The 13,089-nt window shown below is 39.9% G+C and overlaps 1 protein-coding gene across 3 annotated transcripts in view; it reads left to right on the top strand.

Moving 5' to 3' along the window:
• The window catches only part of spon1a (spondin 1a), a 78,205-nt gene extending 65,930 nt beyond the window's left edge, over nt 1-12,275 (top strand). For 2 of the 3 annotated variants that reach the window (XM_046033566.1, XM_046033565.1), the window contains exons 9-16: nt 1,027-1,167; nt 2,341-2,416; nt 2,528-2,710; nt 8,364-8,534; nt 8,674-8,841; nt 9,155-9,319; nt 10,992-11,258; nt 11,377-12,275. In XM_046033566.1, coding sequence (XP_045889522.1) covers nt 1,027-1,167; nt 2,341-2,416; nt 2,528-2,710; nt 8,364-8,534; nt 8,674-8,841; nt 9,155-9,319; nt 10,992-11,258; nt 11,377-11,540 — 1,335 coding nt within the window. In that variant the 3' untranslated portion in view covers nt 11,541-12,275. The remainder of the gene's footprint in view (nt 1-1,026; nt 1,168-2,340; nt 2,417-2,527; nt 2,711-8,363; nt 8,535-8,673; nt 8,842-9,154; nt 9,320-10,991; nt 11,259-11,376) is intronic. The other variant, XM_046033568.1, reaches the window with a different exon arrangement.
• The last annotated feature ends 814 nt before the right edge of the window (nt 12,276-13,089 follow it).

The raw sequence follows: 13,089 nt of genomic DNA, 5'->3' as shown, positions 1-13,089 counted from the left end.
AGGCGTTCTAAAAACAATGGGAAGTTAGTTATGTTAGTTATTGTAGTCTGACCCGTTGATTTGGCCCGCTTATCAACGCGGTCAGCAGTTGGAGCTGCAGTAGTGGCCATGACACACAGCTTATAGAGAGGCAATAAAGGTTCTTCAAAACACCGCAATTAGCATAAAGAGTCTTAGTTCTCTGATTCATAACTCTGTCAAATGTGGACATGATACATACATATCTTTTTAGATTCAGTCTAACTTACTCTTTAATCTGGGATATCATCATCTCTGATGTCTATCACGACTTCCACAAGTTTTGCACTGCTAAAATCTCAAAGATGTTAAATACCAACAAAATAAATATTTTAATATCTTTGTTAAAGTAACAACTTGCTCAAACTGTACTATCTTTTGGCAAGGAATAAGGACCATGTCCCACAAGTATCATGTTAATGCTTTTCAGAATGATCAATGAAAGAAACCCTATCCAAAAATACATTGTGCAGCAGAGGAACAGAGGCTATTCTGGAAGTGGGGTGGGACTTTGGCTCTCTGTTACAAAATTGTTAAAGGCACAGGCCTGTGACGGAGTAATGAGATCCATCCTTTGTGCCATTACTTCTACTGTATCTTTTAATTAGTGGCCACTCATTACCCTTCTCCCTATCTCCCTCTCTCTCACAAACACAAACACAACTGTGCATTCCCGTTTTTTTTTCCTGGGTGGCCTCAGTGGGGGGTGAAGGATGAGCTGGTCTTCTGCCTCCAGACAGCCTCTGGCGGTGATGCTTCTATCAACCCCATGCTGGCAGACCTTTACTGTTGACTAATAAGATCATCTCCCGCATAAACTACAGCCTTCCTCCACAGCTGCTCTCTGACTTTGTGACTTGTCCTTTGTGTAACTTTGAGTGACTTTGTGCTCATTGTACTTGCCAAATGTATTTTTCAAACAAATCCTGACAGTGTGTTATTTTTAAAATCCCCAAGACCCACGGCTTTGTCTTTCTCTTCTTCTGTTCCTCTGTGTGTTTCTTTTAGTCTCCCAACAAGCCCACTGTGCCCCAGGAAAAGATCCGTCCCCTGACCAGCTTGGATCATCCACAGAGCCCTTTCTATGACCCTGAAGGGGGCGCCATCACTCCTGTGGCCAGGGTGGTGGTGGAACGCATTGCCAGAAAGGTCTCTCTGTTTTCATATCAGTCGGCTGTTCTTGCAAATATATTAAGTGATACTTGGTAGCATTTGTAGCATAATGATCACAATTACATCATGGAAGCATATTTAAAAGATAAAGGTAAACATTCAGACCGTCATACACTGTTTGCGATATATAAGATATGATGATATCTGTTGTTTTTTCTCTTCATAGTCACTGATACCCTTGCTTTATTAGTATTTTGAGGTGATCCTCCAGTACTCCCAGTTTATCTCTCTCTGCACATCCTCTTCACATATACTTACTTAACTCTTAACACTCTTGATTCTACGCTGCACTGATAAATCAGCCAAATGAGATCAGTATAAAAATAGAAGCTGGCATCCTCTAATATCTGCCATCATGTCTTTAAAAGCTTCAAAAGCAGAGACAGAGAAGAAGGGAGAGAGACATTTCCTCTTTCTTTATCACTGCTCAGCAGCTACGATGATGAGTTCAGTCCTGTCCATCAGTACAGGAATTGATCAGTGTTGGATGTACTTTCTGTTTTTATCGAGTTTCACAAGGTGAAAAACAAATCCTGTCTACAAGTTTGCTCCTTTCCAAATTGAATAAAAAATGAGAAGTAAGCTTAGTCAAATATAATTTATGTTACCAAATGTTAGTAATGTTAGTAGTAGTAGTATTGCACTAAACAATTCTACTTCAAAGTAGATACAGTATAATTTATATAATTAGAAATATGATATTTCTTCAATCAAAGTCATCTCATAGCACTATGTAAGGGTGATATTTTGACCAATCACCACCAGTGTCAAAGTTAGCATTGTATGAAATCTGAACCTTTTATATTTATAATTTGATGGTGGGTGAAACACATTCCCTGGGAACTCTGGCTGCAAACCAGAAAGGGGTAAACAGTTAGCGGTCCTTCAGTGGCATCTAGAGGCCGCTGTGGGGATTTTGGAGGAATTCTTTAGCTTTATTCTGTGATCCTTTTGCCACACCCCATTTATAATAATTTACTTACACAAACAACACAGGCATGCATCCTTACTCAGTTACACCTGCAGAATTCATGGACATTCAGTCTTCCCGTGTACTGTGTGGATACCACAGTTAAAGGGAATTTGTAAGTTTAACAAACAGACGGACCTAATATGTTTCAACATTACTTTGTGTCTGTGTGTCCACAGGGCGAACAGTGTAACATTGTGCCAGATAATGTGGATGACATTGTAGCAGATATTGCACAGGAGGAGAAGGAGGAAGGTCTGGACCCTGCTCCCATTTCTCTCTCTGTCTCTCTCTTACACTAGATTAAAAACTTAGTTAATAGTGGTAGGCTATTATAGTATATTTATTCCCTTTACCATCTTGCAGATGATACTCCTGAGACGTGTATCTACTCCAACTGGTCTCCATGGTCCGCCTGCAGCTCAGCTACGTGTGAAAAGGGCAAGCGGATGAGGCAGAGGATGCTCAAGGCCCAGTTGGACCTCAGTGTACCCTGCCCACACACCCAGGATTTTGAGCCTTGCATGGGTCCTGGATGCAGTGACGAGGGTGAGTATTTATCTAAAGACTGAAGCGTTATTGTGTTCACAAGGAAAACAAAAATGTCCATCTAAATGATGACGTAATAGACACCTCAGCATCCACTAAGCACTTTTATGAGCATTATTAATCTCTTACATAATTTGCTATAAAAGTGAGGACATGTTTACAAAACTGTTTTTATTGTTATTAGGCTATCGATAATACCCAAGGTACCATTCTACAGCAGCAATGAAGTGAGAGCAGAAGAAGAGGCAATGATAGCACTTTGTTTATACAGCAGGTTTTAAAATTTTATAGCAAGACAAGTTAAATTACAGGAGGCCATTAAATATATTTTATAAGATGGTGAGCGTAATTCACTCAAGGAATTATGTCTCCTGGTTGTTCAGGTTTTCTTTTTAATCCTCTCTCTTAATGCAGCAGTTGTTAACAATTGAACATAATGCAAAACCTTCCACCTCTCTCTCTGCTTCTAGTATCACTCCGCTAAGACCCTACCACGAAACCCTCAAGAAGGCGCCAGTTGCCCTTCGAAACTTCATCCCGCATAGGGCTTGCTCGCCATGGCGAGAGTCTCGACAAAACCCCGGCCCCTCTCGCATCGACTCAAGTTTTCAAAGACGACCCTCTAATGTTTCTCTACCCAGGGCAGGGCGTCCCAGGCTTCACAGGCAGCTGCAAAAACATCTAACAGTGGAATGAGAGGCTATTACACCACTGTCCCTCTCAAGTTTTTTCCCACTGTTTGTCATCATGCCTTTTTGCCGATCATTCATATCAGCGCCATGGTATTGAACATAATGAGCCTGAAGCTCTGTGTGGAGCCCGGACGTGTTCACACACGTGTTTTGTACTATACGTTGTTATTGGCAAAGAAGGGATGGACAGTTCTTTCATTGCTGGAGGTTGTTTCTCAGCCATTGTGTTGCAAAACTTCTGAAGCCACAGGCTTTTGAGAATGACCATGACTGAATGAGAGCATGCTCGAGGCTATGCAGCATGTTCAGTAGGAGGAGCCAGAGGAACCTAATTTCACAGATTATCTGTCTCGTGTACTACTATCAGCATATAATGACAGTTTTAGCAAATATGACAAAAAGTAATTTTTACAAGAATTCCCTGATGCTGCTTTAATGTATCTTTTTGTCTCCCTATAATCACTTGGCATCAGTCAGTCTGACACCCTTTGTGTTCAACAATTTGATCTAATCTAATGACTAATAAAACATAATTACCTTTTACTACGTCTCCGCCTGCTGTCCAGATTAAAACAGCGAATCCGAAGATTTTGTTTGAAAAGGCCACTGACCCCGTGGGCAAAAGCAGAGGACTTTATAAAACTATGACACAGACACTCACATTTGGCTTTCTGATTCAGTCTTATCAGTCATATGAAGCAAAAACACAATGCTACTGAAAGAGTTTTAGTTTCAGTATTTTTATTATATTATATTATATTTTTTATGCAGTAAATAACACCTGTAGGTTACTGTGCATGTCGCTGTATTTACTTTGCGACGACTCCCAGTCGGTTTTCCAGCATACTCTGGTGTTACTTTCAGTAACTGTACCAGCTCGTTGTTGGTCAATACAAAAAAAATACCTGTGTGGTTCTTCGTCTGTATTACTTTCTTCTTTCGTCAAATCTTCTGCAACTGCGGAGTAGACCATCTGCTTCATGTGTACACCGGCAGGTGCATGTCCTGTGTACGTGAACCGCCACTACATGTGCGTTTTCAGTTGTTTTAATATAGACGGAGATCAACTCTGATACAAATGCTGCTGTGGACGAAGATCGTATTGTTATAACACCTTTTTCCCTGTGATTCTCCCGTATTTGTCCGTTCTCACACGGTATCCCCCCGTTTAAATGTTTCCACGTAAATATCCCGCATTTTTAACCTTCATAAAATCAAATAAAAACTCGCTGGCTGTATTTAAAGTGTTTGCTAGTCTCTCCTCTGGTAAAGCCGGTGGTATAGGCCTATGTCAAAGATAGTGCTTCTTGCACAAGGATTTAAGAGAGTTTATCATCGACTCAGGATGGCTGTGCTCCTTTATCTCCTAAATATTTTGGCTACAGCCTTTTATGTTGTAGTTTTTATAGCTAAAGTAAATTTATAAAGATGCTGTTTGTTCTGTTTTTGTAGTTTATTCCATAGGAAAGCTATATTTGTTAAGCTATAAGACGTTCACAGTAACCAGGCAAAGGCTGCTGTTTTAAGTCTCAAAGACAGAGGGAGTGGAATTTGTTGCCCATGTTTCCTGGCAATAAAATAAACAGTTGTCATTTCATGATACTTTATCATCTATTAATTTTAACACTTAATACATTGTTTTTAGGACTAATTAAATAAATATACTGTATAATGCTACATGATAAATAAAAGGCTTCAAATAGACCCAGTGATCGGTATTGGCCGATACGGCTTTCAGCAATCGGCGATCAGCCCAAAAAATCCTGATCGGATTGATTGGATTCCACTATGAGTATTTTTTCACACTTTTTACAGATACATTCTGTTACACAAAGAGCCAAAATAAATGTTAGGTTTATTTCTTGAATATAAACAAAGTTAATTCAGTACAGTTGATGTATAGCAAGGAAACAAACCTTCAAGTTAAAAGAAAATAGTTTGTGCACTTAGTCAGGTATTGGTGGACATTTGCCAATTATAACATTGATTTGAAAGATGCTATTTTTCTGTTCGCTGAGCTCTAGTCATTCAACATTATATTTATTTTACTGATTTAATAATAACATCATGCAAAAATGTAATTTTGTATGTGGTGTAACAGCATAGTTTGCATCACCAAACTTAAATATTACTTAATCTGTTTATTGGTTAGCATGCATACATTTATGAACTACTGACCCCTGGCTGTTGGTTAGATTAGTAGCTGCTTCTTGCATTACTAGTAGTGATAAATTAACTGATTTCTACTTACTAATAATTATTTTCTATGTAAAAAAAACAACACAACACAAGCTTTCTGAAAATAGAAGTAGTTTTTGCCTGCATCGTTAGCTAAACTGGAATATTAATTTCTGATTGCACAAACATCATTCTTGCTGGTGGAGCCACTGACTTTTATACTTCTTACAAAAAGAAAATTGAAGCAGAGCTGCCAGTGAGATGCATTAGAATTGCATGTTTTCACTAATCTGAAATAGCAGGCATAAATGAGAGTAGATGATCCCCTACATCTAAGACCTTTTCTTTTTTCTCTTCTCTCGTCTGTCTCCTACGTTTGACAACAAATGACTAGACATTTATGTAGACAAGACAAAATCTGTTGTTTTTGTGTGGCATGGAACCTGAACATTTTTAATGAGCCTACATTAGAAGCATTCCCAGCGTCTTGTGGTTGTGAGTCTGTGTCGTTTAAAAAGTGTTCAAACATATGATGATTACAAGAGCATATGAAGCATTAGAGCATTAAAAATAAAGTAATGAGCTGATTGGATTCACTTAACACTATCAAAAACACTCTGCTATGATCCAGATTTACATTGAGTGAAAATAACAATTACAGAGAGATCACAGACATATTAAGCAGCCCATAAAATGCGCACACCTGTATGTCAAAAAGGGGGAAAAAGGAAATCTTGATTAACTTTTAGTCAAGCAAAAGTTATTCATAATGAAGGTAGGAGAATAGCACTGTTGTTGCATGGTGATTTTTTTTAGAAGTCACTTGAAAGCCTGGTTCTGTTCTTAGATGTAGAGGTAGACTGTTCCCAAAGGCAGCTTTACACTAGGTCTCTGATTTGCCTCTCACTTTTTGGTACAGTGAGCAGTAGAGAACAGAGAGAAAGATCTGATGTGTGTATCATATAAGCATTGTACTCAGGGGACAAGTCTGTGAATAGACAAGCAATTTGATCTATCCTAAAACTAAGTGGAAGACAGGACAAGAACTTAAGAACAGGGATGATGTGAGCTCTCTTTGGTCTTGTTAAAACTGTCAGCAGAATTTTTCACAAACTCTGACGCATTTATAGACATTTTGCAGAGCCAGGGAGAAATGCTGCAGTCAAGCCTACTTTCAATGAGAGCATCCACAAGCTTTTCTGTATCTTGGAGTGGTAATTTCTTTTAAGTTTAGGAATGACTGGTGTTTTAGTTTCTTATGTGTAACTGGAAATTTAAACCAGACTCAGCAATACACATAATAGCACCTTATTTTCTTTCCTGCACTGTAATTGGCTGAGATAGGATAGCTAATCGTAAGGACAGCTTTTTTCCTTGTGTTACCAAAAGCCAGAAGGCCTGTTTCAGTCCAGTTCAGTTAACACTGTTTTATTTAGCACAACTTGTTGTTCTGTTCAGAAATGTTGTTCTGTTTCTTTTAAAAGTTTGCTTTAGGGTACTACTGCAACACGGTGTGCACTTATTAGGCAAGTGAATATTTTGAGCATATCATCATTTTTATGCATCATAATTTTCGTCTTTTCTTCTCCAGGAGCTTTTTGCACTCCAGTTGACTCTTAGCAATAAAAGTTTGATTGTCTGGTGGTCACACCTCAAAAGTTTAGCTATTTCAAAAGTGTTGCATCTGTCTGAAAGGCATTTTACAATTTTTGACTTTTCAGTTAAATCTTTTTGGCCCGCTTTGCCCTAGAAAAAGAAGCTGCTTCATAATTATGCACACCTTGATATATATATGTGTTGACCTCCTTAGGCCACACTCTCCCTCATTACACAAATACACATCAAATGTGCTTTAATCCACTAAGCATTCAACTTTTACTTAAGAAATAAGTAGCAAAGGAAACCAAGTTGCAATTGTCAATAAGATGTCATTGTATGCTTTAACCATAATCTGTAAGTCACTTAGATGGGTATCTACATTTATTTTGTGTGAGAACAATTTATGTCATTGGTGTAATTTGGTTAGGAAGTCCATGCTAATATGGAGCTAAAATTAAAGTTACAGGAAACTTGATTCAGAATTGCACTTCTTGCATATATAGTCTAGGAATAGAAGTGGTGTACTGTGCAGAACATTCAGTTTCATCAAACAACGACAAAAAATTACCATTGGCCCTTTACAGTTAGATGCAAATAAAATCAGTGACGACCGTGGAAACACACAGTTCCACTCAACAACCCCAAAAATGTCAAAACAAGCTGTGCACTGTGCTGGGTGTACTTGTGCAGCAGAGAGAGAAAGAGAGAGAGACAAGTAATGATGCAACAAGCTGTTATACATTTCAGGTGTGCTTCAGCAGCAGGAACAGTAAAACATGTCTGTACACCCCCTGAACTGAACAGTGTACAGCTGAGTTTTTTTTTGTATACCTTTCTGAATGAAATGTGTCCTGCACACAAAGATCGATTTTCTTTGTGGAAGCTCTGTAGAAGTTTTATACAGAAGTCACCTCCTCTCAACACTAAGTAGACTGTGGACTGTCTAACAGTCACTCAAGTGGAGCTGTGCTCTCTATTTGGACCTATTTTTCTCTGTGACGAAACACGGCCAAATGGGCTTAATTCAGCAATTGGTGACAACTTACATAACTGACACCGATTAAGATACAAATTCACGATTTTGAGTTTCCTGTGCCTTTAAATCATTTTGTCAGAAGCCAAAATTCCTGACCTCTCTCTTGAAGCTTGCTTAACACTTTCCTCCATGTTCTCTGACTCTTTAGATGCTTCCACCTGCATGATGTCAGAGTGGATCACCTGGTCTCCCTGTAGTCTGTCCTGTGGGATGGGCACACGTTCCCGGGAGCGTTATGTGAAGCAGTTCCCTGATGATGGCTCAGTCTGCACCCTGCCCACAGAGGAGACTGAAAACTGTGTGGTCAACGAGGACTGCTGTGAGCTTTCCCCCTTCCTTTCCATGCGTCAGACTTCTCTGTTGACACATGACGCACCAAGTGTATCTGTCCATTCTATAGAACCAATGTAAGTTGTGCTGTGGGTTTACTGTGCCTTGTCTTTCCCTTTTGGCCTTAGCTCCTAGCAGTTGCCTGGTTACAGAGTGGGCTGAATGGGATGTCTGCAGTGCCACTTGTGGTGTGGGCATGAAGAGGAGAGAGCGCATGGTGAAGATGCCTCCTGCAGATGGCTCCATTTGTGGGGCAGAGGTGCTAGAAGTGGAGAAGTGCATGATGCCAGAATGTCGTGAGTAACAACATTTTCAGGACCACAATCCTGACACTTCCTACACTTCAAATCTGGTGCAAATTGTCTCATTAAGCCACAAGGGGCCACAAGCCTAACTGCAGCCGAACAAAAGCAAAACAATGAATTCAGAAGAACTAAAACATTCTAATCACCTTTTGGCTCCTTGTCCCTTCATGATTAAATTGCTAGAGTCTTGCTTTCTTTCAAAAATGTAATCTGTAGTATTCAAATTACAATATTTCGCACAAGTATGGGTTTGATATTGAATGTCCACATGTGAACCCTGGATGTATGTGGTACTTGTGTCCAGACACAATCCCTTGCATGCTGACTCCATGGTCCGACTGGAGTGACTGCAGTGTGACGTGCGGGAAGGGTTTGAGGACACGACAACGCATGCTGAAGTCCCCTGTGGAGCTGGGAGAGTGTACAGAAGATTTAGAACAGGTGGAGAAGTGTATGCTACCAGAGTGCCGTAAGTAATAAACAACTTTATCTATACACCCACATATACGTGTAATTTATGGAAATGAATGATTATTGCATTTTTGTTATGCAACCTGGTGCCTTGATGCAGATACCTACACTTCTGATGGAAGTTACTTCACAGTGCAGAGAAAGGACTACCTATGTACTTATTCCAAATGTGCAGTAATTTGGTGCTTCTGCTGATCTATGTGAGAGGTAACAGATAAGTTGTGCCTTGACAGATATACAAGCTTCTTCAGTTCTAACTAACTGGCAGGGAGTTCCTGTGGGGTCGTTATCAAGGTGCTAGAAACCACTTGGTTCTTAGTGCTCCTAGCTGTTGTAACGACAGTCGTTATGGTTAGTCACTTGAGGCGAAGTGTGAACACCCGTCGTTGGCATTGTCACATGAGGCCAAAACGTGTTTCTTCAATCTCCTGGGAAGGGATGAAAGGACAGCATTGAAAATCCAGAATACAAGTGTCTCTTATCCTTCAAATGAAAGTAAACTGCTGAGTCTTGTCCTAAGGAGTTGGCCCTTCTGAGTTGAGCCATGTGTTTGTGTAGTGGTTGTTTAGTTTACCCAATAAACAGGCCTGTACATTTCTCACTGCAGTGGACAGCGTACACTAGATTTCTTTTCTTGTGTTTGGGTGTGTGTTTTAATTAACGCTATGGGCACTGCTGAGAGTTCAGTTGTGTGTAAACTTGGCAAAGAAACATCACAGTTTTTTGTTTACGTTTGGCGTTGTGCACATTCTATCACTCTGCAATTCTGACATCCCACTTTGACTGGAATGCAGCACAAGTTTTGGTCTGTGTGTGTGAGTTTCCTTTATATTCCTGTGTGGAGGTTCATGTCATGGCACAATCCAAAAAAGCCAAACTGTTGTTGCTGACATCCTCTTCTTGTGTCAACTTGATGTTACATATATAAAATAATAATAATAAAGTGTTGATTCTACATCATCAGTGCAACTTGTTCTTCTGAGTGATGACTGCTTAAACAAAGAATTATATAGATGTGTCATGTTCTGTTAATATTGATGTATATTACATTGAATGGTTATGTTGCTAGTGGATGCTGATAATAGTCAATGTGCTTTATACTATCTATGGGCCTTGTGCGGCTATGGTTGTGCATTGGTGTAAGCCATCCTGTGCATGTGTTCAGGCCTACTGCTGTAGTTTTCTAGGCTATCTTGTATGTTTCTTGTGTATTGTCTTGTGTTTTTATTTTTGCTGCAGCACAAACTGCCCACTTGGGTCAAATAATAAAATTGAATTGAATAGGATTTACTGTATGTGTTTTTTTCGTTTGAATTCCTGTTAGTTTGCAGCAGTGGCAAGGATGCCACAACTGAGCCATGTGGTTATGTGAAAACAAATCACACCCTCTGGCAAACCATAAAAGTATTCTCTGTGGTGCCACTGAATAAATTTATGACAAAACGCAGTGTATTCCATAGGCAGGGATTCATGACTTACAGTACACAGAACATTGAATCAAAAAGCCATATACCTTAGTGTGATTCATTAAGGTGTGTCATCTGTATCATTTGTTTTAGGTTATAGTTCTTCCCGATCTATCGTCCTCCTCAGTTCTCACACCAGCTTTCAGCTGTACTCACAACGTCCTCTAAACCTAATCTAATCTATTTCTAATTCTTTCTCCTCAGCCATAGACTGTGTCATGTCAGAGTGGACTGAGTGGTCGGAGTGCAATAAGTCCTGTGGGAAGGGTCATACAATCCGGACCCGCATGGTGAAGCTGGAACCTCAGTTTGGAGGAGACAACTGTCCTGAAACAATCCAGAGGAAGAAGTGTAAGATTAGGAAGTGCAACCGAGGACAAGCCAACAGCGATGAGAAGAAAAAACGCAAGGAACAGCGTGAAAAGAAGAGGAGCAAACAGGGCAGAGCTGAGGTCACCTCTGAGCATCCAGGTTGGTATCTCTCATCACAATCAGAACTAAAACACAACATGGAAAATTTGAAAAAAAATCTCAGACAAGCACATATAATTCTGACAGTCTCTTACTTTTTCTTGACTTTTGTCTGTAGGGTGTAAAATGAGGCCGTGGTCGAGTTGGACAGAATGTACCAAGCTGTGCGGTGGAGGTATTCAAGAACGGCTCATGACAGTAAAGCAGAGGTTTAAGACGGCCCAGCTGTCCAGCTGCAAGGACAGGAAGGAGATCAGGGCTTGTAACGTGCACCCCTGCTAGGAAGGAGTAGGGGAAGGGGGGTGGTGTGGACAGGAGTGGGGCTGGGAACAGGACGGGGCACACTGTCGTACAATGATCCAGTGTACTCTGCTTGGGGCTGAAATGGCACATACTGGAATCTGTGTTGGTTAAATCCAGAGCTCAGGTCAGTTGTCATCACGAGAAGATGAACTTAAAGATCTCACTGGAAAACTCTGGATTTAAACTAGGCTGATTCTTCTGTGCTTTCAAACTAGCTCTGAGACACATACGACTCTTTTGCAAGGTTACTGTAAACTCGTTGTGGTATAATATATCTTGAAAAATATAATTATGAAATATAAATTGATTTAATAATAACATAAAGAACTGTTATATCGTGTGGTATCCTTAAGTAGTACAGTATATTCCAGACTTTAAAGCACAGGTGCCCAGCCATTCCAGTGTTTTATATGCCTTCAATTGTTCAGTTGTTTCTAGGACACAAAATGCCCAGTTGACTTTTTACCCGGCTATATTGTTGTACATGTAGATGCACCAAGATTGAGATCTATATGATTTTGAGCATTATTAGAAGATTTTGTTATTTTTTTGCCGTGGAATTTTTTGATAAGAATGTGTCCCAAGATTCTTACCAAAGTCTTGTGTAGATGTTTTCTAGATCTCTTCCCCTCCTTTTCTTTATCACTGTCCCTCTAACATATTAATATTTTGGAATAATATCACCTTTACAATAAAAGTAAATGTGACAACTTGTCACCTGGATCTGTCTATTTATTTGGGGGATGAAGGCGTAATGTTGGCAGTTGATGTTTACTCTTTTGCTACCACTAGATGGCGATAACTAGCTTTAAACCTCTGCCTCTCATAAGCAGAATGGTCACTCCTGAGGCTGGCAGCTGGAATGTCATGCTGTAGCAGCTGACTTATCCCTTAGCCCCTCATAACGCTCTCCATAGTTATAATGACTGGAAGATAAATTAAAGAGCAGTATTTTACTAATTTTTGTATTGAACAAATAATACTTGAACCTGATAATATTTTGCACTTTATAAGTCATGGAGTAGCAAACTGAATAACATCTAGTCACAGGTATTGGAACATGAAAATAATTTGACAGTAATGGCCTTCTAGACAGAAATTAAAGAGCATTCAAATGTATTTTATTGCTCTACAGAGGTTGTACTCTCACTTTAAAGGAACATGGAGGTTGGCGTGCAGTGAGTTTTTATGTGCATGTGCTGGTTGAAATGTTGAAAGAATCTGCCCCCCTACTCTCTGGTGTAATTGGTGGGGGGAGGGGATGGCGTCAGGCTTTCCTCACGGTGGAACTCTGGGAACAGGGGTGAAAAATTCAATACACACATTCACAATGCCATTCCTGTTTCCATGCCAACGCAACCACACATGGGGGAAGCCTACACATACCACAGGCAATGGATACATGGAGAGGGAATTATTGTGGCTGTGATTGAGCTGTTAAAACAGAATTCGCTGTGGATACTGTGACAAGAGGTGCATGGGTTAACAGAAGAGAAATGGACGTGTTATCTTTGTGGGAATCACTCCA

This window comes from Micropterus dolomieu, linkage group LG20, assembly GCF_021292245.1.
Source record: "Micropterus dolomieu isolate WLL.071019.BEF.003 ecotype Adirondacks linkage group LG20, ASM2129224v1, whole genome shotgun sequence".
Taxonomy (NCBI): Eukaryota; Metazoa; Chordata; class Actinopteri; order Centrarchiformes; family Centrarchidae; genus Micropterus; species Micropterus dolomieu.
The sequence above is the reverse complement of the archived record's forward strand: the minus strand, read 5'-3'. Positions and strand labels throughout refer to the sequence as shown.